The sequence below is a fragment of the Entelurus aequoreus genome, linkage group LG11, assembly GCF_033978785.1.
Source record: "Entelurus aequoreus isolate RoL-2023_Sb linkage group LG11, RoL_Eaeq_v1.1, whole genome shotgun sequence".
NCBI classification, from domain to species: domain Eukaryota; kingdom Metazoa; phylum Chordata; class Actinopteri; order Syngnathiformes; family Syngnathidae; genus Entelurus; species Entelurus aequoreus.
Genome location: NC_084741.1, coordinates 30,186,800 through 30,214,710, shown reverse-complemented (window position 1 = coordinate 30,214,710; position 27,911 = coordinate 30,186,800). Strand labels below are relative to the sequence as shown.

Sequence of the window (27,911 nt, the reverse complement as noted above, 5' to 3'; positions counted from 1 at the left end):
GCCAGGCAGAGGGTGTGTTCTTCTCTTGAGGCTTCAAACCACTCTCAAGGCAGATGCGTGGAACTTGACAGACAGCCATGATTGTGTAGTGTTGCAACTTGAAATTTTTTTGTACAACTGCAGAATTTAAGGAGGAATGAGACCCGGCTGGAAGGCTGTCCTGGCTTGAAACATGATGCATTTAGCAGCTGTTTTGGGTTATTAGCATATTGGAAACAGCTGCCAGGCAGAAGTACCAAACATAGTTGTCAGTTGAAAAGCGTGTTAGTGTTGGACTAACTGACAACTTCCTGTGTTGGCACTATGGGGAAGTCAGGTAAGTGGGAAATGCAGCCGCGTCAAACTGTGTGCACGTTGTAAATCAAATTGCTAATTTGTGGCTGTTTGAATGCGCCTATTGTGTTGGAGAAAAGAGCAGTGAGTGATGGCACCATGCACACACACTGCCTCTGTCTGGGCTCCAAATGACCACACTCTCGTATGGATTCTGCAATAACTTTTATTGAACCCCGTGTTCTATAGTCGTGTCTTCTTTGCGCCGGCTTCGTGTCTAACATCGCCTGCTGTCTGTCCTCTTGTGTCTCGCAGCCTCAAAGCAATTTGCCGAGGAGGCGCTGCGTCGCCATAACGAGCACAGGAAGAAGCACCAGGCTCCACCACTCAAGCTGAGCAGCAAACTGAACAGAGAGGCCGCCCGGTTTGTATACACACACACTCTCACACACACACACACACACACACACACACACACACACACACACACACACACACACACACACACACACACACACACACGCATTCTTGTATTTGTTACCTTCTTGAGACCTGCAAAAAACTGTCTACCTCTAGTCCAAGGGTGTCAAACTCAAATACAGAGTGGGCCAAAATTTAAAAGTGAACAAAGCCGCGGGCCAAGGTTGAACAAATTAACCTTTTAATAGGGACCCAAACAAGTTTTGCATTGAATATTGAACAAGCAAGGCTTATATAACTTTATAGTGACATGCAACATCGAGTTTCAAATAATAATAAAAATAAAAAAATATCCATGGCATATCAAATACAATTTTTAAATAAAAATTGAATGCCTATTTTCTATTTGCAGCCTTCTGAGGTAAATATCAACATTAACTTTTTCCACAGGCTAATAAATTTGAAAATAAAATAACAATGAATAAACCAACCATTCAGGACTTTAAAGGCCTACTGAAACCCACTACTACCGACCACGCAGTCTGATAGTTTATATATCAATGATGAAATCTTAACATCGCAACACATGCCAATACGGTCGGGTTAGATTAGTAAAGTGCAATTTTAAATTTCCCGCGAAATATCCTGCTGAAAACGTCTCGGTATGATGACGTTTGCGCGTGACGTCACGGATTGTAGCGGACATTTTGGGACACCATTGTGGCCAGCTATTAAGTCGTCTGTTTTCATCACAAAATTCCACATTATTCTGGACATCTGTGTTGGTGAATCTTTTGCAATTTGTTTAATGAACAATGGAAACAAGAAAGCTGTAGGTGGGAAGCGGTGTATTAGCGGCCGGCTGCAGCAACACAAACACGTAGCCGGTGTTTCATTGTTTACATTCCTGAAAGATGACAGTCAAGCTTTACCATTGGCCTGTGGAGAACTGGGACAACAGAGACTCTTACCAGGAGGACTTTGAGTTGGATACGCAGACGCGGTACCTTAAGTACGCAGCTGCGGCTTCCAAACATTTGATCGCTTGCCCGTACGTGCGTGCCGCTATCTGCATGTCACGTACGTAACTTTGGGGACTTTGGGGAAATATATGTGCTGTATGAACTTTGGGGAGGTGAACGGTACTTTGGGCTGTGTGATTGAGTGTGTTGTGCGGGTGTTTGATTTGTATTGGCAGGTTATATGGACGGGAGGGGGGAGGTGTTTGTTATGCGGGATTAATTTGTGGCATATTAAATATAAGCCTGGTTGTTTTGTGGCTAATAGAGTATTTATATGTCTTGTGTTTATTTACTGTTTTAGTCATTCCCAGCTGAAAATCAGGTCCCACCCGCCTCTCACAGCATCTTCCCTATCTGAATCGGTTCCACTGCCCTCTAGTCCTTCACTCTCACTTTCCTCATCCACAAATCTTTCATCCCCGCTCAAATTAATGGGGAAATCGTCGCTTTCTCGGTCCGAATCGCTCTCGCTGCTGGTGGCCATGATTGTAAACAATGTGCAGATGTGAGGAGCTCCACAACCTGTGACGTCACGCTACTTCCGGTACAGGCAAGGCTTTTTTATCAGCGACCAAAAGTTGCAAACTTTATCGTCGATGTTCTCTACTAAATCCTTTCAGCAAAAATATGGCAATATCGCGAAATGATCAAGTATGATACATAGAATGGACCTGCTATCCCCGTTTAAATAAGATCGCATTTCAGTAGGCCTTTAAACTGCTCAGTTTGCAACACACTGATCTAATCTGATGTGCCCAAGCCAGATACCTGGCATCTTTTCTTGAATGCTAGTTCATTAATGTCGGGGCTCAGGCTTTGAGCTGAGGCAACCTTCATTATCGAACGTAGGTGTTCATCAGTCATTAGATCTCGTAGTACACCCGGACTACAGTCTTGGGGGCAGTGCCGTAAAGGCACTGCCTTAATTTCACGTCCTCTACGAGCTGTCGTCACGTCCGCTATTCATCCATTTTAATAACGTGCCGGCCCATTCGCATGATATGTGCGGCTTCTGTATGAATAAAAATAGGAATGCAACGCATACTTGATCAACAGCGATACAGGTTACACTGAGGGTACCCGTAAAAACAACTTTAACACTGTTATAAATATACGCCACACTGTGAATCCACACCAAACAAGAATGACAAACACATTTCAGGGGAACATCCGCACCGTAACACAACATAAACACAACAGAACAAATACCCAGAACCCTTTGAAGCACTAACTCTTCCGGGACGCTACAATATACACCCCTGCTACCACCAACACCCCCCCCCCCCACCCCCCACCTTGTTTGTAATTGGTTTTCAATCTTCATTATTTACTTCAAGTTATTACAGTATGTCTCTATACATATTCATTTTATTTTTTGAATTAATTTTTGCCAAAGGGGGCGCATTTCAATTTCCTACACACACTTATTACATATGTTGGCCGGAGGGGGAGCACTTCGAATGTTTACACACACTTGTTATTTCATATGTTGACCAGAGGGGGAGCACTTTTAAAACCGACACACAGTCAAATTGAAAAATCCCTCCTTTTTGGTACCACCCTAATTTAGATGGATTTCACCAACAGGGGTGCAAATGAGACATTCTCTTAGATGCAAGGGTTTTCCGTATTGGGACCATGATTACGGTCCTAACATAAACACCAGTCCTCATATGGAAGGTACTTTTCCTTGTTGATGTCTCAAGAAGGGTAGAAATACAGGAACACACACACACAAATATATATATTCTTGTAGTGTGCGTGAAAATGTCAAAACAAGATCTGGACCCCTGCGGTGAATGTAATAGCCACAAAATACTATAGATCTTTTTTAGTTCTCTTCTTAATGTTGTTGCATCCAACTCCTCTGATGTTGTTTCGAGGCCAACGTGACAATATTTTAGATAAGGAAGTCCTTTTCATTTCCTCTTGCAAGTTTCATTTTGACACTTGGGCCTACATTTATGAAGTTCAGTTTAGTTCAGTTTCAGTTTATTTCGAACATGCATACGATACAATGTAATGCATCACATTTTTCTTGTTGTTTCATTACAGCATGTCCGAAAATAAGTAGAAAGAAGCAGAGCTTATTTAATCCTACCCCTTTTCATATCATAGCAATTTTATCCAATTTCCTTGTTCTCTGTAACAGAACAGTGAACAAATAAATAATATACCATAGTAAGCAAACAAATATTAAATACCTAAATAATCTTTGTCTCAATAAAAAAGAAAAAAGAAGGGTTCAAGATGTTCATCATAATTCTTGTTTTGTGTACTTTGTGAACACTTGTAGTTTGAAAAGTCTCTTAAAGTGAATCATATTGGTGCTTTGTTTGTTTTATTTAGTTAATCAATTCCATTATTTAATTCCGCATTCTGATATGCTAAAGGTTTTAAGTGTTGTACGAGTATACAAATGTTTTAAATTAGATTTACCTCTTAGGTTATATTTCTCCTCTTTTGTTGAGAAGAATTGTTGTACATTCTTGGGTAGCAGGTTATAGTTTGCTTTGTACATAATTTTAGCTGTTTGGAAATCGTTAAATTTCAATAATTGTGATTTAATGAATAAAAGTAGAGATGGCCGATATATGCGTTAAAATGTACTATCGGAAATTATCGGTATCGTTTTTTTTTATCTGTATCGTTTTTTTTAAAAATTGTTTATTTTTTTAATTTTTTTATTATTATATCAACATAAAAAACACAAGATACACTTACAATTAGTGCACCAACCCAAAAAGCCTCCCTCCCCCATTTACACTCATTCACACAAAAGGGTTGTTTCTTTCTGTTATTAATATTCTGGTTCCTACATTATATATCAATATATATCAATACAGTCTGCAAGGGATACAGTCCGTAAGCACACATGATTGTGCGTGCTGCTGGTCCACTAATAGTACTAACCTTTAACAGTTAATTTTACTAATTTTCATTCATTAGTAGTTTCTATGTAACTGTTTTTATAATGTTGTACTTTCTTTTTTATTCAAGAAAATGTTTTTAATTTATTTAAAGCAATCGGAGTGTTGCTGGTTACTGGGGTTCAATCCCCACCTTCTACCTTCCTAGTCACGTCCGTTGTGTCTTTGGGCAAGACACTTCACCCTTGCTCCTGATGGGTGCTGGTTAGCGCCTTGCATGGCAGCTCCCGCCATCAGTGTGTGAATGTGTGTGTGAATGGATGAATGTGGAAATACTGTCAAAGCGCTTTGAGTACCTTGAAGGTAGAAAAGCGCTATACAAGTATAACCCATTTATCATTTATCTTATTTTACTAATTTTTAAAAAAAGTACCTTATCTTCACCATACCTGGTTGTCCAAATTAGGCATAATAATGTGTTAATTCCACGACTGCATATATCGGTTGATATCGGTATCGGTTGATATCGGTAATTAAAGAGTTGGACAATATCGGAATACCGGATATCGGCAAAAAGCCATTATCGGACATCCCTAAATAAAAGGGTTGTATGTTCCCTATAGCCAACATTATGTATTATTCTAATTGATCTTTTTTTGTAATAGTTAGTGAATGAAGCGCACATAAAGTACTTCTGGACCTGAATAATTGATATCCTATTTATCAGACACAAATAAGATATGCCAGTACTAGATATCTCACTTGACACCTAATTAAAGGCCTACTGAAACCCACTACTACTGACCGCGCAGTCTGATAGTTTATATATCAATGATGAAATCTTAACATTGCAACACATAATAAATGATAAATGGGTTATACTTGTATAACGCTTTTCTACCTTCAAGGTACTCAAAGCGCTTTGACAGTATTTCCACATTTACCCATTCACACACACATTCACACACTGATGGCGCTAGCCAGCAGCCATCAGGAGCAAGGGTGAAGTGTCTTGCCCAAGGACACAACGGACGTGACTAGGAAGGTAGAAGGTGGGAATTGAACCCCAGTAACCAGCAACACTCCGATTGCTGGCACAGCCACTCTACCAACTTCGCCACGCCGTCCCTATGCCAATACGGCGGGGTTAACTTATAAAGTGCAATTTTAAATTTCCCGCTAAACTTCCGGTTGAAAACGTCTATGTATGATGACGTATGCGCGTGACGTCAATCGTTGAAACGGAAGTATTCGGACTCCATTGAATCCAATACAAAAAGCTCTGTTTTCATCTCAAAATTCCACAGTATTCTGGACATCTGTGTTGGTGAATCTTTTGCAATTTGTTTAATGAACAATGAAGACTGCAAAGAAGAAAGTTGTAGGTGGGATCGGTGTATTAGCGGCTGGCTCCAGCAACACAAGCAGGAGGACTTTGACTTGGATAGCGGACGCGCTATCCGACGCTAGCCGCCGACCGCACGGATGATCGGGTGAAGTCCTTAGTCGCTCCGTCGATCGCTGGAACGCAGGTGAGCACGGGTGTTGATGAGCAGATGAGGGCTGGCTGGCGTAGGTGGATAGCTAATGTTTTTAGCATAGCTCTGTGAGGTCCTGTTGCTAAGTTAGCTTCAATGGCGTCGTTAGCAACAGCATTGTTAAGCTTCGCCAGGCTGGAAAGCATTAACCGCGTATTTACAGGTCCATGGTTTAATAGTATTGTTGATTTTCTGTCTTATCCTTCTAGTCAGGGGCTTATTTCTTTTGTTTCTAAAAAAAGTTAAGCCCGATGCTATCACGTTAGCTCCGTAACTAAAGTGTTTCGCCGATGTATTGTCGTGGAGATAAAAGTCACTGTGAATGTCCATTTCGCGTTCTCGACTCTCATTTTCAATAGGATATAGTATCCGAGGTGGTTTAAAATACAAATCTGTGATCCACAACAGAAAAAGGACAGAGTGTAGAATCCAATGAGCCAGCTTGTACCTAAGTTACGGTAGGAGCGAAAAAAGATGCGTCCTTCACTGCACTCTAGTCCTTCACTCTCACGTTCCTCATCCACGAATCTTTCATCCTGGCTCAAATTAATGGGGTAATTGTCGCTTTCTCGGTCCGAATCGCTCTCGCTGCATTGAAAACAATGGGGAAATGTGAGGAGCCTTTCAACCTGTGACGTCACGCTACTTCCGGTACAGGCAAGGCTTTTTTTATCAGCGACCAAAAGTTGCGAACTTTATCGTCGATGTTTTCTACTAAATCCTTTCAGCTAAAATATGGCAATATTGGGAAATGATCAAGTATGACACATAGAATGGATCTGCTATCCCCGTTTAAATAAAAAAAAATCATTTCAGTAGGCCTTTAAAGTAATTTTATCAGTGGCGGTTATAGATATTATGTATTTAGTCCCTTGTTTTGCTTTTATAAATTAAATAACTGTCCGTGTAATTTAAAAAAAATTTCAAAGTGAAAACATGTGTAAACTGGTGTCAATGCCATCCATCCATCTATCTTCTTCCGCTTAGCCGTGTCAGCACTAAACATATATAATGCAAGCGAACTGCACTCCATTCTGCCATATAAAGCGCTCTAAAAAAACATCCAAACACCTATACATGCTATTTAATGTATGTATGTCATTTTAAGCATACCGTAGCAGAATGATTCTCAAACTATGGTATGTGTACCTCTAGTGCAGTCCTTCTTAAATTAGTGGGACTGGCTTCTAGTGATGTGCCGTCAGGGCCAGCAAGGCCTTCTCTGCTGGCCTAACATAACAACAAATCATGATCATAATTAAAGATTTAAAAAAAATATCTAAAAGTATTCATATTCTCTTCATGTCATATTATGCTCTTTCCAGTGCTGTTGTTTTTAGTTTTAGTTTGTATCCAATCAGAATTCAGCTGGCTTATGTTCCCATGCTGTACCAAATCTGTCAGAGGCCTTTAGAATCAACAATGCGGGCGTCCGTGCACTGTAAGTGATCAGGGACATACAGTGATAGACAGTTGCGATAGCCAATCAGATCACAAGTTGTCGTCAGTAAGGCCTTCTAGATGGCCTGAGGTTGGATGTGACAATTACATGTCCTGTGATTGGATACTCATCGGGACCGTTAGCGGATAAATGTGAGAACACACAGAGATGATAGACAGTTGCGATAGCCAATCAGATCACAAGTTGTTGACAGTAGCCTATCTAAGTAGCTTGATGTTAACAAGACTGTGATTGGATACTCACTCGTCATTCCAAAGTGAGTATTTATTCACAAGTTATAATTATTACAGAGGTTTATTTGAAATAGTGACAGATACAAAAACATAGACATCTGAAACAGGTATCCAATGTATGCATCAAAGTGTTTGTAGCCAAAGCTAATTTACAACACTTGTCCCCAGTTGCTATTTAGCAGGAAGTGTTGCTCGGTAGCCAGACCGGGAAAACAAAACGTTGATGAGGTGGCAGATATATATTTGCAAGGCCGTTTTCAAGAAGGATATTTAAAGAGAAACTACATCTTGTGATATGTCAGCTCAGCTGTTCTGGCGATGAAATGCTCGCCATTTTCACTCGAATAAGCCGACGACGAGGGGTACCACTGGCTGGGTCAAATGCAGAGGACACATTTCACCACACCTAGTGTATGTGTGACAATCATGGTACTTTAACTTTAACTTTAACTTATACAGGCGTCAAATAGGTCCTACTAGTTGTGAGTTCAAATATTGTATTTTTTCACTTTCAATATGTTTTTTGCAATTTTAATTTTGACAGTACCACATAAGATATGTTTTAATAGCTGATGCGTTTTAATTTATTTTCAAATGCGACAGAAAATAACCCGTTTTGTATACTGTTGATGTGATTCAATAAATTATACATGATGGTATTTTGAGAGGTAATCTTTGAAGTCGGACATCACCGAAGGCCTAGGTGGGAAACTCACGACCCGCCACTGCTGGCTTCCCTGGCGGGGCACGGTGCGAAGCGTATGACGAAGTATATGTAGCACTTCTTCACTGTAACCACGGTGAGAGACGAGGAAAGACTGGTGTGTTGCTTACAATGTTATGCAGAGGTATAGTTATAACACTTTTTAATAGGTGACATACTATTTATAGTCCAGGGGGGCGCACAATATTTTCTTCTGAAAATATTTGAGAAGCACTTCTCGAGTGGTACTTTGGCTCCATCAACTGGTACGCCAAAAAATCACTTGATGAACTATTCAAACACAGTGTTACTGTTCAAACTGTGTGTAAGGTTACAGGGGCCAAAAATAATAAATATACTTATTAAATAAAACCTCTGCCTTGTTTTTAATTAAAATCTAGGCCTACTGCGCTACTGTATTTTAATGTTGGTCATTATGGTGGTACTATTTTCTGAGGTGGTATTTGGTGAAACAAGTCTGAGAACCACAGCAGCAATGCATTAATTTCACAGATGCATCTCAACGTTCACTTTACCCTTCAACGCAACTAATCATGGCGGACGTCATGAGAACCATCAAAGACTACTTTAGGACAAATGATGGTCCAGAACCTAATATTTTTTAGCCTGAATATAAGGAGGATGAGCTACACGTTTTAGAAGCTGTGTGCTAAACAGATTAAGTTTTAGTGAAACACTAAGCATCATACAGCAGTTTTTTTAAGTGCTGAACAAGAAATACAAATTTTGAACCTAGTAAGTAAGTACATTTTTCATTTTATTTATAAAGCGCTTTTCACGGATTAAATCACAAAGCGCTGTACAAAACATAAGTGAAGTAAAACAACAATTTAATTAAAACAGGGGCAACATCATAAAAATAATACAAAGTGAATTAAAATTGATAGTTAAAAGGTGCATTAACTAAAAGCTTTACTAAAAAGAGAGAAGTTTTAAAATGTTTCTTAAAAGTGTCAACACAGTCAAGATCACGGAGGGACTGGTGCAAATTGTAAAACAATAGTAAAACAATCACTTACTGTACAATGTCTGCTCTCACTGGGATGCAGACTTATGGGATGTTCATGACTTCCTGTTTAGATGAATAATTAATCACAATCCTCTCTAGTTAAAAAAAAAAAAAAAAAAGTTCTGGAAACAAGCATCAAGTTGGCTGTCAAAGTTGACCAAATTCTCGTTTTATAGCCACAACCTTCTACTATCCAGGTGTGAGGTTTCTAGAAATAGTTTTCACCAACTCAGAGGTGATGCAGCAGCTCACCGGCTCAATATAGCAGAATAAGCTAGTTGGCTCTCTGTGACGGCGCCGCTAAAAATAGTTGGTCTGCAATAGCGCTTTTAATAAGAATATCGCTAATATTTCGTTAATATTTAAGTCACGACATTTAAATGGAGTATTGTTGGTGGATTTTGGATGTTTTTTGGTTTTTTTAGAAGGCTTTATGAGCGCAATAGAGTACTCTTATTAGAGGCATTACTAGCCAACTTGTACTTGATGTAATTTATGACTTAAAATGCAAGAAAAAAACTGAAAAAAATTCCTGGTCTTGCATAAGGATTGTGAATGATGGGCAAAATTCTCCAAAAATGTAGTTCTCCTTTTAAAGTGACTGAGCTAATTCAGCTGAGATCCAGTTAATTGATGCCTGCAGTGTGAAAGTGTGTGAAATGGGGATCACCGGAGTACAATATGTGTCATGTGATTGTGGTATAAAACACCTGTGTCTGCAGCGGGGGTCCAGTCCCTGCTATAATTGCAACATGAAGTCAAAAGAACATTCTAAACAACTCAAAGAAAAGTCGATCCTAAAAGTTTAGCAAAGAAGATTGTTGCAATAATGTTTCCAACTTACTGGGTCTCTCACAAAGTCGAGATTAATCTATAATTAAGAAACTGAAGGAGCATGGCATGTTTCTAAATCTGCCTCGAGCTAGCCGTCCTCAAACTGATTGATTGGGCAAGAAAAAGACTAGTGAGGGAAACCACCAAAATGCTCTGAGACAGGGACATCCAATTGAATAATTTTGAAGGCCACATTTCTGCTCCATTCATTATTATTATTGTTGTTTCGTGTATTCCTAAGAACCACCGTACTCTACAGTAGACATTTGATTTTAGTCTATTTTGTCAGCTACAGGAGTGCACTGCTGTTTAAGGAGTGTATGCAAAAAAGCTACTCAAAGATAATTTCTCTGACATCACTCTTGTGTTTTTAAGAATCTGCTGCAAAAGTGTGAGTCAAGTTTTATGAACTGAGCTCGCCGGCCACAGGTTAAATGGCACAAATGATGAAAAAGAGAAGACCTAAAATGGAACCTTGAGAAACAACACTAGTATAAATAAATAAGCTAAACAAATGACTACTAACTGCATCTGACATAAACAAGCTACAGCAACACCAGTTATATAAATCACATTAGGAATAAAATGTGCCAAACAGGAGAGGACTTAAAGGGGTGCCTTGAGGAACGCCTCAGTTATGTAAATTACAAGTTTGGACGCCAGTGGTCTATCTACTAAATAATGACCTGAAGGGGATGAGGACTTTTGCAGATATATTCGCCAGATATATTTTAATATATATTTTAAGATATATTTTTATTGACATCAATTTGTAAACAATGTGTTTCACTTTGACATGAAACACACTTTTCTATAATGTTTTTATCAAAAAAGCCAAATTTAATTTATAAGGCAAACGTCTGAAATATCCAAGGGAGGTGAGTATTTTTGCACAGGGCGTCACTGCTACTGTGGTTGTGACAGAACTTGCAAGAAAAGTATCATAGAACTAATGAAAAGGTTTGTGGATACACCATCTCCTCCTATTAGATGATGTGTATTTCAACTTTTGAATGCTATACTAGGTTTTCACTTTTATTGCTACAAGAAAGAAATTACAATCAAATTTAAAAAGTATGTATTTCCTACCTTAAGCTTCATATTCCTTGTTTGTTTCTGTTTCAAAACAAAATGAATGATTTGAGAATTTGGGAGTAGTTTCTTGAGTTAATTTGGGGGATTTCTGTAGTTTACAGTGCAGCAACATTTCAAAGCAGTGAGACAAAAAGCTGATGGGAAGAAGCTAATGGTTTAGACTTTTTAGCTCCCTTAATGATTTATTTTCTGCGTGCTTGTTTTGTTTTACATGTTTTTTAGTTTCTCTGGTACAAAATGGATGGATGAAGTCTTTGATTTCAAACAATGATATTGTATTTCTTTATCTCTTCAAAGCTATGCTGAGAGTTTGGCCAGCACACGCATCTTAAAACACAGCGAGGATTCCAGTAAAGGAAGCTATGGAGAGAACCTGGCGTGGGCCTCCAATGATCAATTAGGTACGTACACAATGCATAGACAACTGTAAATTGACCAACGTAAATGGAATAGGGCTGTCAAAATTAACAAGTCTGTTCGTTAATTGTGATTCATTACAAAAAATATCGCTTAATCACGAACACACTTAGATTAATCATGTAATTTTTTTGACTGTACAATCTCTTTTACCTTAACCGCTTACCGTCAGTACAAAAATGAATGAGACTCCCACTAGTGTGCTAACTTTACTCTAAAACTTTAGATAACACTTTTCCCAAGTTTTGTGCAAACAAATGACATGCATTTGAGTAAAATGTTGAAAAAGCTTGCTGGATGACATTCTGACTATACAATTGCATTTGTGTACAAGCAATCAAGCAAGTGCATATAAGCAAGCAAAATAATCAGATTGTGATTAATCATGATTCATCCAAATTCCAAAATGTGGATAATTTAATTAAAAATAATAATAATTTGACAGACTTAACATGAACTAAATCTTTTCATAAATGTAATTATTTAGGGTTTGTTCAGCTAATGTTCTTTGGGGCTGTTTTACGAACGAGATCATTGCGCACTTGAGCCCCTAGTGGCCAAAGGGAGGTATCACAGGAAAATACAGGTATATCCTAAAAGATTATTATATATTTCAGTAGTTTTCCCCAGTTACAAACAATAAGAAATCCAAAGCTGTCCCCTTTTTAACTGAAGTACCATACACTTACTGATGAGGAGCACCTCTCTTGCCATTATCCGGCACTATTTGTATCGGTCCATCCCACTAACCTTTCTTCCCTGGACAACCATGTTTATTAAGAAGAGATTTAAAGTGGATTGTGAATGCACACTCTTTTATTGAGAAGCTGGGGTCTATTTATTCTATTCCATTTTAGAGCTCAGACAGTGTGATTCACTGCTGAAATATGCGACACTCTGAGTCATAAAGCATCTCCTATGGTGCCGCACGGGGTGACCAGAAGTGCAGCATTGTAAATAAAAATGTACCCCGAAGGGATTTTGTGCTGATCAAAAAGTATTCAGTGACAATGCTGTCATTGTGATTATGGCGTACGACAGAAAACTGATGTGATGGCACTTTAAATTGAGGTTACTGTCTGCTCAGGGAAGGATGTGTCCGACCGCTGGTACGATGAAGTCAAACAGTACAACTTTAACTCTCCTGGATTCTCCTCTGGCACTGGTGAGGACCTCCTTTTAACACTTTGCATATTGGAAGAACACCAGGTATAGATGACCATCCATTCATCGTCATCATCATCATTTTGTAGACAGGTGGCATTTTTTCTTTGGGAGAAGCTATTACATTTTGGCACCAAGATGGCTAGAATGCTACTGGAGCATTTTCCTTTTGGCCCAGACTTCCAATATACCATCTGTCTAATCGTAACGTCTTACGTCATTCGCCATGAACAATAAAGTATTCTGCTAGCTAAGAAATTGACTAACTACAACATTATCACTTTATAACATCAGTCATGTAATTTGATCAAATCCAAAAATGGTATAGGACTTAATCTTAGATTAGTAACTGTCATCTTAGATAATTTTTTTCCATGAACCAGGAAGTGGTCTTTGGTTAATGGCGCTTTAACTTTTTTTGCACACTTTTTTTCCAAAACTGGATTGTCACATATGTAGAGACAAAAGTGTGCATCCAATATTGAGCTAAAAAGGGTAGGACGCATGTTGTCCCCTGATACTATGGGAAGTACGTTTGTAAAATGTTGATGGACTTTATTAATGACAGGGCGCTTGATGTTAACTTTTAGGGCAAGCTAAATCCCAGCCCTTTCCTGCTCTGTCACCAATAGGGATGGGTACAGAATTCAGTAATTTTATAGGCACCGACTGAATTCGGTTGGTACTACCACATATCAATTCACCTAAAATAAAATTCCAATACCTGTGTTGCTTTGTGACGTCACGTCCAATTGCGGACTTAACATCGGCTCAAACACTTGGCAAGGAAACATTTACTCAATCAGCATTCAGAAAAGACCAACATGCCTCTTGGTTATGTTGCAATGTTCAATGCCAACAAAGCAAGTATACCTGAAAGGCGCCACTTTCCTAAAATTGATGGTAATCTACAAAACCAGTGAAGTTGGCAAGTTGTGTAAATTGTAAAGAAAAACGGAATACAATGATTTGCAACTCCTTTTCAACTTATATTCAATTGAGTACACTGCAAAGACAAGATATTTAATGTTCGAACTGAGAAACTTGTTCTTTTTTTTGCAAATCATTAACTTAGAATTTAATGACAGCAACACATTGCACAAAAGTTGACACAGGGGCATTTTACCACTGTGTTAACATGGCCTTTCCTTTTAACAACACTCCATTAAAAATGGGTGTCCATGAAAGAGACGTTGCTTGGATGGCAACATATGTTGCTCCAAAACCTGTATGTATCTTTCAGCATTAATGGCGCCTTCACAGATGTGTAAGTTTCCATGCTTTGGGCACTCATACACCCCCATACCATCACAGATGCTGGCTTTTGAACTTTGCGCCTATACAGTCCGGATGGTTCGTTTCCTCTTTGGTCCGGAGGACGTCCAGTTTTCAAAAACAATTTGAAATGTGGACTCTTCAGACCACAGAACACTTTTACACTTTGCATCAGTCCATCTTAGATGAGCTTAGGCCCAGCGAAGCTGCCGGCGTTTCTGGGTGTTGTTGATAAATGGCTTTCGCTTTGCATAGTAGTTTTAACTTGCACTTACAGACGTAGCGACAAACTGTAGTTACTGACAATGGTTTTCTGAAGTGTCTCTGAGCCCATGTGATATCCTTTACACACTGACTTTGCTTTTTGATCCAGTACCGCCTGAGTGATCGATCGTAAGCATTGCCGCTTATATGCAGTGATTTCTCCAGATTCTCTGAACCTTTTGATGTTGTTACGGACCGTAGATGGTGAAATCCCTAGATTCCTTGCAATAGCTCGTTGAGAAATGTTCTCAAACTGTTCGATAATTTGCTCACGCAAATGGATGGATGGATTTGTTTACAAAGTGGTGACTCTCGCCCCATCCTTGTTTGTGAATGACTGAGCATTTCATGGAAGCTGCTTTTATACCCAACCATGGCACCCACCTGTTCCCAATTAGCCTGTTCACCTGTGGGATGTTCCAAATAAGTGTTTGATGAGCATTTCTCAACTTTCTCAATCTTTTTTGCCACTTGTGCCAGCTTTTTTGAAACATGTTGCAGGCATCAAATTCCAAATGAACTTATATTTGCAAAACATAACAAAGTTTACCAGTTCGAACGTTAAGTATATTTTCTTTGCAGTCTATTCAATTGAATATAGTTTGAAAAAGATTTGCAAGTCATTGTGTTCTGTTTTTAATTACAATTTATAAAACGTGCCAACTTCACTGGTTTTGGGTTTGTACATTGGCTTTGCTATATACATCCCACTAATTAGCATTTGCGATTTTAACATAGTTTTACCACCATTTGTTAATGAAAACTAAAACTAAGATTCATGTTACAATCAAATAGCAGGTCTGTAATAAGTACAATACTTACAGTATTAACACTTAGTAGGGCACATACACCTTAATGGCAAAGGCTACTTAAGTGCTAGGCAGCACACAATAGCCTACAAATTACTGCCATCTAATGTTTTGGAATTGCCACTGCATGCAAAGTCTACTATGTAATACTTGCAAATGATATACTGTAACAACTGGACAGCACAGTTATCATCATAATCAGCTAATAAATTAAAAAAATGTATCATCAAACAATTAACATTTATTCAAACACACAAAATACTAATTTAAAAAGGTATGGATTCTAAGGTGCCAATGAGCTTGTTGGTTTCCTTTCCTCTACTTTCTCAGTACCTTGATCACTGTTTTTGTTGCCTCTTGGTCTGTCTCGCCTGTCAAGTGAGCCGTGCATGAGGTTGCCGTGGTCACACTGATGTCACGCTTCAATCACAACGTGACCGTCTGGCTCAAGAGACCGGCCGTTAATAAGCTGACGACCGATCGCATTCTCAGCCTCTCGCTGGTGTCACTTCCAGTGCGCCCTGATTGTTCCAAATACTTTCTAGACTACTCGGTCACACCCAGAGCGCATCGCTCTGAGCCGCCCGTCATGCTGATTCATGCTTGACTAATGTAGGAAAGGGTTTAGCAAGAGTAGAGACTGATTTAAAGGTATACATTCCTCTCTGTGTAAATATTTAAAGGCTCTTTACTTTGATGTAGGGTTCAACTAAAAGTCTTACTTCCTGGAGAGTTGTGCTAAGTGGGAATGTGTATCCAAAGAAATTGTTTAATTAATTGGGAAAATCAGTATACAATATACAGTGGAACCTCCATTTATGAACCCCTTTTGTACAAACGTTTTGAATTACGAGCCACAGACTGACTAGAAATACCTTACCAGGGGCGGTATGGCGTAGTGGGTAGAGCGGCGTTGCCAGAAACCTGAGGGTTGCAGGTTCGCTCCCCGCCTCTTACCATCCAAAAAAAATCGCTGCCGTTGTGTCCTTGGGCAGGACACTTCTCCCTTGCCCCTGCTGCCGCTCACACCGGTGAATGAATGATGAATGAATGAGTTGTAAAAATGAATGATGGGTTCTCACTTCTGTGAAGCGCTTTGAGTGTCTAGTAAAGCGCTATAAAAATCGAATCCATTATTATTATTATTATTATTATTAGAAATATGCTTGTTGTATGAACATTTTGTTCTCGTGCTCATTCAAAAGGCAGGGCACAGTGCCTTCTAGCCTTTTTACGCCGTGTTTCTACTTTTGATACAGTAGCTCAATATGAGTCTAAAGAAACATGAAACATTCTGGGAGTATCCACAGCGTTATCACCACGCAACGACCCAACCCTCCTCCACTTCAGCTGCAGACAAAGAAGACTGACCAACAAGGTTAGGTGGATTGAATTGTTTTATTCCTGATCAATGTAGCTGCTTGGCTGTTACAGTTAGGGAGTTGGGGATTTCAAACGGTGAGTGCACCACCGGGCTAAGGTGCCAATGAGCTCGTTGGTGACAGTGTTTGCGCGGAGGAAAGTTCAGTTGTTTTGACTTTGTTATAAAATAGAAAAGTGATTCATCACTCTCAAATGTTTGTTTGATATACTGTACTGTATATTGCTTCTTAATGTGTTCAAAGTGTACACACATTTACTAAAATACGGACTGTTGTTGAGGCTGGAACCCATTAATCATGTTTACGTTGTTTCTTATGGAGAAATTTGCTTTAATTTACAAACCCTGTTCAAGAAATAGTTATGTTTAGTTCCACTGTAATAACTTTAAATGACAGACAGGGCTCAAGTCATCACTTTGTTAAAATGAAAGAAATACTGCAAGTAAAGGCAAAGCAAGCTGTGGTTTCGTGCAGCAGCTGTAGCAAAAAGGGAGGTTTGGGCTAAACTTTGTTGGGAAATGTCTTAGACTTAGACAAACTTTAATGATCCACAAGGGAAATTGTTCAATGTCTCCAATGTAAAATCAGTCTTATGACATTCTAGCAGTTAAAAACATTCACATCAAAGGCATCTATGCACATGAATTAAAATAGTCAGCTTGTGAACCTAACTTTGTAATTTTTCACTATGTTGTACAGTACATAAAATTGCACTTTATATACAGTAGTAGGCTTTCAAGCAGCAAATGTGATTCAATTGCGCCCTCTGCTTGTCACTGTGGTGAACAACAGCACCTCCATTGCTTCAACATACAGCAACTGCTTTATGATGTTTCTTTTTAAACCACACAAAACCCAAGGTTTGTGTGGGGGATGGTAAAAGTGAGCTTTTTGGTTTGTTTCATAAATTCGACGTGATCAAGTTTTTATACCTCCAACAACACAACATGAAGTCCGTGACTTACAGGGATTGGTTTCATTTAGTGCTGCAGTAGGCGTGCACACGTGCACCTTATAACACACCCAAAAAAGCATCCCTGTTTCCTGTGCTCCATGTAAGTGAGGGAGGTGCTGCTGCAGTAATTTAATACTTAGTTAATGTTGAGTTGTTATGGACATAAAATGGTTGTAACTAAATAACTGGAGCCCGCAGTCTTGTCAGCCTATGTGTTTAGGCGGAGAAGACGTTTAAACACAGTATATATTTTTCATTGTTGTTTAGCGATGTGTACCTTTCACATTTGACCCAATATGGTACCAATTACAGGTACCTGGGAATCAGTACCAGTACCAATATTCTGTACTTTAGTGTGTGCGTTCATGTGTTAAAATCAATAAATCAGTTGTTTAATAATAAAATGTATTTTTAACAATGAGCTGATTAGGATAACTGTGCCGTTGAGTTTTATCTTGTTTTATTACATATCAGAGTCATAGACTTAACATCTTTTTCACCAGCATAGCCGAAACTCTTGTCAACAAGCTGTCCCACCACTCTGGTCGCTTTGGTGTAGAACACATTAAAGCCTTCTACAGAAAGCTAAGAGTATCCAACGATGATTTCAAATTAGAAATGGTCACAGCTGATGAGGTGTTTAAAAAATTGAGCGCGCTCCACCCTAACAAGGCCACCGGCCTTGATAATATTCCCTCCAGATTCCTCAGGGACTCTGCCTCCATCATTGCCCCGATCATCACGCACATAATAAACCTATCAATTACACAAGGCCAAGTACCAAAAGATTTTAAGATAGCAAGAGTAACTCCCCTCTTTAAAAAAGGAAGCAAATTGGAACCTGGCAACTACCGACCTGTTTCTATTCTCGGCTCCATTTCGAAAGTAATGGAGAAAATAGTTTATGAACAGGTCGATAGTTACCTTGCCACTAATAAACTCATGTACAAATTCCAATCCGGCTTCAGAACTAACCACTCCACTGACACATGTCTTCTCTATCTGACCGACCACATCAAACATGAGGTGGACGCGGGCAAATACTGCGGCACGGTCATGCTGGACCTTCAGAAGGCCTTTGACACCGTTAACCACGCTATACTGTTGGATAAGCTCAGAGCAATCGGATTTAACAAAACCTCATGGAGCTGGATGCAATCTTACTTGGAGGGGAGGGAGCAGGTGGTAGAGGTGAACGGCACCGTGTCCCCCCCCTCTCGGTGAGCTGTGGAGTCCTCCAAGGCAGTATATTGGGACCTTTTACTGTTCCTAATATACATAAATGACATGTCATCGTCATGCGACTGTGAATTGTTTTTGTTTGCGGATGACTCTGCCCTGCTGGTATCCGGCAAGGACAAGTCACAGGTGGAGAAAATCCTCAGTGCTGAGCTGTGTAGAACTTGCACCTGGCTCGCTGACAACAAGCTATCCATACACTTGGGTAAAACGGAATCCATCCTGTTTGGGTCCCACATCAACCTTAAGAAAGTCAATGACTTCACCATAAAAGTGGGTGACATTGTTATCACCAGGAAAGATGAGGTCACCTAGGTTCCATTCTAGAGGCTAACCTTTCTTGTGATAAAATGGCAACCAAGGTAATCAGAAAGGTTAACCAACAAACGAGATTTCTCTACAGAATCTCCTCTCTGGTCAACAAAAGCACCTTGAGGATTCTGGCGGGAACTCTCGTTCAACCCTTTTTCGATTACGCATGCACCTCCTGGTACCCTAGCACCTCCAAAACCCTCAAATCTAAACTCCAAACATCTCAGAACAAGCTAGTCAGGTTACTTCTAGACCTCCACCCCAGATCCCACCTCACTCCTACCCACTTCTCTAAAGTGGGCTGGCTCAAGGTGGAGGACAGAGTTAAACAACTTGCACTGAGCCTAGTCTATAAAATCCACTACACCTCCCTGATACCGAAGTACATGTCAAACTACTTCCTTAACGTAAATGACCGCCATAACCACAACACCAGGGGGAGCTCCACTAACCACGTTAAACCCAGATTCCGAACTAACAAAGGTCTTAACTCATTCTCTTTCTATGCCACATCAATGTGAAATGCGCTCCCAACAGGTATAAAAGAAAGGGCATCTCTATCCTCCTTCAAAACCGCACTAAAAGTTCACCTCCAGGCAGCTACAACCCTAAACTAACACCCTCCCCGGATTGCTAATAATCAAATGTAAACAATCAAATGCAGATACTTTTTCTTATGCCTTCTTATCTCTCTCTCTCTCTCTCTCTCTCTCTCGCTCTCATTCTCTCTCTCTCTCTATATATGTCCACTACTTGCTGTCCATATCCTACCCCCCACCCCCTCCACACCCCTGATTGTAAATAATGTAAATAATTCAATGTGATTATCTTGTGTGATGACTGTATTATTCCATCCATCCATCTTCTTCCGCTTATCCGAGGTCGGGTCGCGGGGGCAGCAGCCTAAGCAGGGAAGCCCAGACTTTCCTCTCCCCCAGCCACTTCGTCCAGCTCCTCCCGGGGGATCCCGAGGCGTTCCCAGGCCAGCCGGGAGACATAGTCTTCCCAACGTGTCCTGGGTCTTCCCCGTGGCCTCCTACCGGTTGGACGTGCCCTAAACACCTCCCGAGGGAGGCGTTCTGGTGGCATCCTGACCAGATGCCCGAACCACCTCATCTGGCTCCTCTCGATGTGGAGGAGCAGTGGCTTTACTTAGAGCTTTCCTCCGCCACCCGGCGGAGGAAACTCATTTCGGCCGCCTGTACCCGTGATCTTGTCCTTTCGGTCATGACCCAAAGCTCATGACCATAGGTGAGGATGGGAACGTAGATCGACCGGTAATTTGAGAGCTTTGCCTTCCGGCTCAGCTCCTTCTTCACCACAACGGACTGATACAGCGTCCGCATTACTGAAGACGCCGCAACGATCCGCCTGTCGATCTCACGATCCACTTTTCCCTCACTCGTGAACAAGACTCCTAGGTACTTGAACTCCTCCACTTGGGGCAGGGTCTCCTCCCCAACCCGGAGATGGCACTCCACCCTTTTCCGGGAAAGAACCATGGACTCGGACTTGGAGGTGCTGATTCTCATTCCAGTCGCTTCACACTCGGCTGCGAACCGATCCAGTGAGAGCTGAAGATCCTGGCCAGATGAAGCCATCAGGACCTCATCTGCAAAAAGCAGAGACCTAATCCTGCAGCCACCAAACCAGATCCCCTCAACGCCTTGACTGCGCCTAGAAATTCTGTCCATAAAAATTATGAACAGAATCGGTGACAAAGGGCAGCCTTGGCGGAGTCCAACCCTCACTGGAAACGTGTCCGACTTACTGCCGGCAATGCGGACCAAGCTCTGACACTGATCGTACAGGGAGCGGACAGCCACAATCAGACAGTCCGATACCCCATACTCTCTGAACACTCCCCACAGGACCTCCCGAGGGACACGGTCGAAAGCCTTCTCCAAGTCCACAAAGCACATGTAGACTGGTTGGGCAAACTCCCATGCACCCTCAAGGACCCTGCCGAGAGTATAGAGCTGGTCCACGGTTCCACGACCAGGACGAAAACCACACTGTTCCTCCTGAATCCGAGGTTCGACTATCCGGCGTAGCCTCCTCTCCAGTACACCCGAATAGACCTTACCGGGAAGGCTGAGGAGTGTGATCCCACGATAGTTGGAACACACCCTCCGGTTCCCCTTCTTAAAGAGAGGAACCACCACCCCGGTCTGCCAATCCAGAGGTACCGCCCCTGATGTCCACGCGATGCTGCAGAGTCTTGTCAACCAAGACAGCCCCACAGCATCCAGAGCCTTAAGGAACTCCGGGCGGATCTCATCCACCCCCGGGGCCTTGCCACCGAGGAGCTTTTTAACTACCTCAGCAACCTCAGCCCCAGAAATAGGAGAGCCCACCACAGATTCCCCAGGCACTGCTTTCTCATAGGAAGACGTGTCGGTGGGATTGAGGAGGTCTTCGAAGTATTCCCTCCACCGATCCACAACATCCGCAGTCGAGGTCAGCAGAACACCATCCGCACCATACACGGTGTTGACAGTGCACTGCTTCCCCTTCCTGAGGCGGCGGATGGTGGTCCAGAATCACTTCGAAGCCGTCCGGAAGTCGTTTTCCATGGCCTCGCCGAACTCCTCCCATGTCCGAGTTTTTGCCTCCGCGACCGCTGAAGCCGCACACCGCTTGGCCTGTCGGTACCTGTCTGCTGCCTCCGGAGTCCCATGAGCCAAAAGAACCCGATTAGGACTCCTTCTTCAGCTTGACGGCATCCCTTACCGCCGGTGTCCACCAACGGGTTCTAGAATTACCGCCACGTCAGGCACCAACTACCTTGCGGCCACAGCTCCAATCAGCCGCCTCGACAATAGAGGTGCGGAACATGGTCCACTCGGACTCAATGTCCAGCACCTCCCCCGTGACATGTTCAAAGTTCTTCCGGAGGTGGGAATTGAAACTCTCTCTGACAGGAGACTCTGCCAGACGTTCCCAGCAGACCCTCACAAAGCATTGGGCCTGCCAGGTCTGTCCGGCATCCTCCCCCACCATCGCAGCCAACTCACCACCAGGTGGTGATCGGTAGAAAGCTCCGCCCCTCTCTTCACCCGAGTGTCCAAAACATGAGGCCGCAAATCCGATGACACAACTACAAAGTCGATCATGGAACTGCGGCCTATGGTGTCCTGGTGCCAAGTGCACATATGGACACCCTTATGCTTGAACATGGTGTTCGTTATGGACAATCTGTGACGAGCACAAAAGTCCAATAACAAAACACCACTCGGGTTCAGATCTGGGCGGCCATTCTTCCCAATCACACCTCTCCAGGTTTCACTGTCGTTGCCAACATGAGCGTTGAAGTCACCCAGTAGGACAAGGGAATCACCCGGGGGAGCACTCTCAAGTACTCCCTCGAGTGTATCCAAAAAGGGTGGGTACTCTGAACTGCTGTTTGGTGCGTAAGCACAAACAACAGTCAGGACCCGTCCCCCCACCCGAAGGCGGAGGGAGGCTACCCTCTCGTCCACCGGGTTGAACTCCAACGTGCAGGCTTTGAGTCGGGGGGGCAACAAGAATTGCTACCCCAGCTCGTCGCCTCTCACTGCGTGCAACGCCAGAGTGGAAGAGAGTCCAGCCCCTCTCGAGAGAACTGGTTCCAGAGCCCTTGCTGTGCGTCGAGGTGAGTCCGACTATATCCAGCCGGAACTTCTCTACCTCGCGCACAAGCTCAGGCTCCTTCCCCCCCCCAGCGAGGTGACGTTCCACGTCCCAAGAGCTAGCTTATGTAGCCGAGGATCGGACCGCCAAGTGCCCTGCCTTCGGCTGCCGCCCAGCTCACAATGCACCCGACCTCTATGGCCCCTCCCATGAGTGGTGAGCCCATTGGAGGGGGGACCCACATTGCCTCTTCGGGCTGTGCCCGGCCGGGCCCCATGGGGACAGGCCCGGCCACCAGGCGCTCGCCATCGTGCCCCAACTCCCGGCCTGGCTCCGGAGGGGGGCCCCGGTGACCCGCGTCCGAGCGAGGGAAATCTGAATCCTTGTTGTTTCCTTTCCATAGAAGTCTTTGAGCTGCTCTTTGTCTGATCCCTCACCTAGGACCTGTTTGTCTTGGGAGACCCTACCAGGGGGCATGAAAGCCCCCGGACAACATAGCTCCTAGGATCATTGGGACACGCAAACTCCTCTATCACAGTAAGGTGGCAGCTCAGAGAGGAGGACTGTATTATGATGATAGTATATATGATAGTATATATCTGTATTATGAATCAATTTAAGTGGACCCCGACTTAAACAAGTTGAAAAACTTATTTGGGTGTTACCATTTAGTGGTCAATTGTACGGAATATGTACTTCACTGTGCAACCTACTACTAAAAGTCTCAATCAATCAATCAATCAATTTGCAAGTATCAAATAGTAAACTCTGCATGCAGTTGCAATTACAAGACATTAGATGGCAGTAGTGTATAGACTACTGTGTTGCTTAGCCAGGAAGTAGTCTTTGCCATGAAGCTGGACGTGTCTGTCTAGTCTTATGTTGAATCTTAAAGTGTTAACACTGGCTGTTTGATTGTAACATGTATCTTAGTGTAGTTTTTATTACCAAATGTAGAGGGGTTGAAATTACCATGTAAAATGGCATATATATATATATATATATATATATATATATATATATATATATATATATATATATATATATATATATAATATAAAATTTGTGTGTGTGTGTGGTGAAAAGTTTACATACACTTGTAAAGAACATAATGTCATGGCTGTATTGAGTTTCCAATCCTTTCTACAACTCTTATTTTGTGATAGAGTGATTGGAGCACATATGACCACAGAACTTTCCTCCCGAAGGTCTTATCGTTGTCCATGTGATGTCAGATGACACAAAAATGTAGCTGTTTGGCCACAATACCCAGCAATATGTTTGGAGGAGAAAAAGTGAGGCCTTTAATCCCAGGAACACCATCCCTACCATCAAGCATGTTGGTGGTAGTATAATGCTCTGGGCCTATTTGCTGCCATTGGAACTGGTGCTTTACAGAGAGTAAATGGGACAATGAAAAAGGAGGATTACCTGCAAATTCTTCAGGACAACCTAAAATCATCAGCCCGGAGGTTGGGTCTTGGGCGCAGTTGGGTGTTCCAACAGAACAATGACCCCAAACACATGTCAAAAGTGGTAAAGGAATGGCTAAATCAGGCAAGAATTAAGGTTTTAGAATGGCCTTCCCGAAGTCCTGGCTTAAACCCCATTGAGAACATGTGGACAATGCTGAAAAAACAAGTCCATGTCAGAAAACCCAACAAATTTAGCTGAACTGCACCAATTTTGCCAAGAGTATTGGTCAATAATTAAACCAGAAGCTTGTGGATGGCTACCAAAAGCACTTTATTGCAGTGAAACTTGCCAAGGGACATGTAACCAAATATTAACATTGCTGTATGTATACTTTTGACCCAGCAGATTTGGTCACATTTTCAGTAGACCATAATAAATTCATAAAAGAACCAAACTTCATGAATGTTTTTTGTGACCAACAAGTATGTTTCAATCACTCTATCACCAAAAAATAACAGTTGTAGAAATTATTGAAAACTGAAGACAGCCATGACATTATGTGCGTGTGTGTGTGAGCATCAAGCTAGTGCACTTTGGAAAAGTGGAGTCTTACCTTGCGTTCAAGCTTTTTTTTATCAGCTTTGTTGTCGACATGGAAAATTACAACATTACCTTGAGGCAGTTCAACTGAGTGCTGCTTGAGAGCTTGATCCCCGCCAAGTGTTTGAGCAAGGCCCTAGTCTGCAACCAAATGTGACGTCACAGGCACCAAAGGTATTGAAATATGTTACCGTGCACCGTTTTGAGCTGTGTTGTCAAGCCAGTTGTTTGCTAACATTGTAAAAGTGGCTTTCTAAAACTGAAGTTCCTCTAACTCCGTAAAGTTACGAGGTCATCCATTGGACAAATTTGCAACAACAAGCTAATCAGACAAATCCTAATGCAAGGCAGATAGCGCCAAATCTTGATAACAAAATAACAGAGCAAATCCTTCTGTGGCAGTCTAAATGTATTTGGCAAGCTGCACAAATGTAAACTTCATTTTGCTTCTTCAGCTTTTGACTGACTTTACCACTTCTATTATGTACCTCTTTGGCTACTTTAAATTGGAACATGCATTGTTATGCTTTTAGGCCATTTCACAGCAATGGTGTGGAAGAGCACTACAACGCTGGGAGTGGGTAAAGCCATTGCATCGGACGGCTCCTCTTTCGTGGTGGCAAGATACTTTCCAGCTGGGAATATCACCAACCAGGGGCACTTTGAGAGCAACGTCCTCCCGGCTAGAGGTCCTGGATTGACCTCCTAAAGATGCCTGGACTCATGATGCAAAAACCCATTTCAGTCAAGTTTGTGTCCTGCATTTCAGTCTAGAGAAGTGTCTTGCATTGGACTTAAACCATTTAACCGTTTGGGCTATAAGTAGCTTTTTTTTGTCATCGGAAAATGACTTTTAATGGTGTAGTGTGTATGTACTACTGTTTGCTAACACACAGATAACAGTGAGCACCTAACAAAGTAAATTTAAATTACTTGTGAAATCATTCCTTCTGATCATGAGCTCAACATGGTTTGTATTTTTCACTGTTATCCACTAGGATTCTTGTCTTTTTTACTTGTGCTGTAATTAATTAAATTGGAAAATCTGTCTGTTTTTTTTCAGTATGTTGGTTTTAAGCAGTGTGAACTACTATATTGATATTACATAAACCCGGAGTGCCAAAATCTGATTGTCATTTATTTTGGTGTAATGTAAAAATATGTACTTGCTCATTTTCTGTAAAGTATTTAAAGGGACTGTGCTTTTTTTTTTGCTTACTGTTCACATTCATTTTGAGAGGGTTAGGGAATGAGGGACAAAAGGCTATTTATTTTTTTGCATTCGAACATGTAAAACTTGTCTCATTCTTGGTGGTTAGCAATGCAGCTAATGGGAGCAATCAATTCTACCACTAAATCACTTAAAAAATGCATTCAAAAACCACCAACAATACTGTAACCTTTATAATAACCAAACTGTAGCTACATTGTTATTGTAAGAGCGAACACTGAGGAAGTATTTTTCTAGCGTACTAACACATCAGCGTGCTACGGTATTAGCCGTAAAAGCTAGCTACGGCGAGAGATAAGCTAGCTTCTACAACAAGAAATGCGTTTGAGTTCGTAATGCACAACACAATGCGAAAGGACACCAATCTGTACTGACTGAAAAACATGAACAATAATAACATTACAGTATCTGTGAAGTATTAGCCCACATATCAGGTTTGTTTGTACACAGCTAGCCAGACAGCGTATGTTGTCTGTCATGACACTCATTACGTGTTGCGTGTATCATGGTTGATATAAAGTTTGACTCACTCGATGGACCCTTGTCTGTCTGCTCCAGCTGGCCGGAGACATTTTTTCCGTTTTATTTGGGTAAGTACCGTATTTTTCGGAGTATAAGTCGCACCGGCCGAAAATGCATAATAAAGAAGGAAAAAAACATAAGTCGCACTGGAGTATAAGTCGCATTTTTTGGGGACATTTATTTGATAAAACCCAACACCAAGAATAGACTTTTGAAAGGCAATTTAAAATAAATAAAGAATAGTGAACAACAGGCTGAATAAGTGTACGTTATATGACGCATAAATAACCAACTGAGAACGTGCCTGGTATGTTAACGTAACATTATGGTAAGAGTCATTCAAATAACTATAACATATAGAACATGCTATACGTTTACCAAACAATCTGTCACTCCTAATCGCTAAATCCCATGAAATCTTATACGTCTAGTCTCTAACGTGAATGAGCTAAATAGTATTATTTGATATTTTACGGTAATGTGTTAATAATTTCACACATAAGTCGCTCCTGAGTTTAAGTCGCACCCGTGGCCAAACTATGAAAAAAACTGCGACTTATAGTCCGAACAATACGGTACTCGAAATAGCTTGGCTTCAAGTTCCACATTTTGCAGCTACCAGTGACTTTCACCTCACTCTGTCTGCTTCCGTCTGCTCTCAACGTCTCACTCTCCTTCGTGCTGGTTTCCAGAAGCAGTAGCTCGTCATCCGTATATTCAGATTCAAAAAGATAAGGTTATAAATCTTCATTTGTCCACATATAGTTGTCTTCATTGTTTGTTACCGAATCTGCCATGATTATAACACACTCGCGTTTGTTTCCGGAAGTAGGACACACAGTAGTTGCCGGTAGTCGGAAGTGCCCTGCTCTGGAAAGGAAAATAAATGTGCCAAGGATTTGATCAAAATGACCAAAATACGGTAAATAATATACATACCACATATTGTGTGAATGTGTCTGTTACTTAATATATATATATTATTTGCAGTGTGTTTGTAAAATTGTGACTCATTAGCCAAATCATCCAAGTGTTTTTTTTAATCACCTTTTAAACCATTTATCTGTGATTGGTCAATCAATCAGAATTACTGTCTGCCAAGTTGCTGTGTCGTCATTAGCAAACGACAATGTTACTTTCGGTCGTCATTACGTCATCAGATAAATCTCGCCAGATTAGAGCAGCCATATTTGGTATCAGATCTACAATCAACCGATTCAAGACTTTCTAACC

At 41.4% G+C, this 27,911-nt stretch overlaps 1 protein-coding gene across 1 annotated transcript; it reads left to right on the top strand.

Annotated features, from left to right (window-relative positions):
- glipr2l (GLI pathogenesis-related 2, like) lies at nt 1-25,973 on the top strand. Its single transcript, XM_062064188.1, has 5 exons — nt 1-316; nt 589-697; nt 11,778-11,881; nt 12,985-13,062; nt 25,459-25,973. The coding sequence occupies exons 1-5, from the start codon at nt 304-306 to the stop codon at nt 25,632-25,634; spliced, it is 480 nt and encodes a 159-aa protein (XP_061920172.1). The 5' UTR covers nt 1-303; the 3' UTR covers nt 25,635-25,973.
- Nucleotides 25,974-27,911: the final 1,938 nt, after the last annotated feature.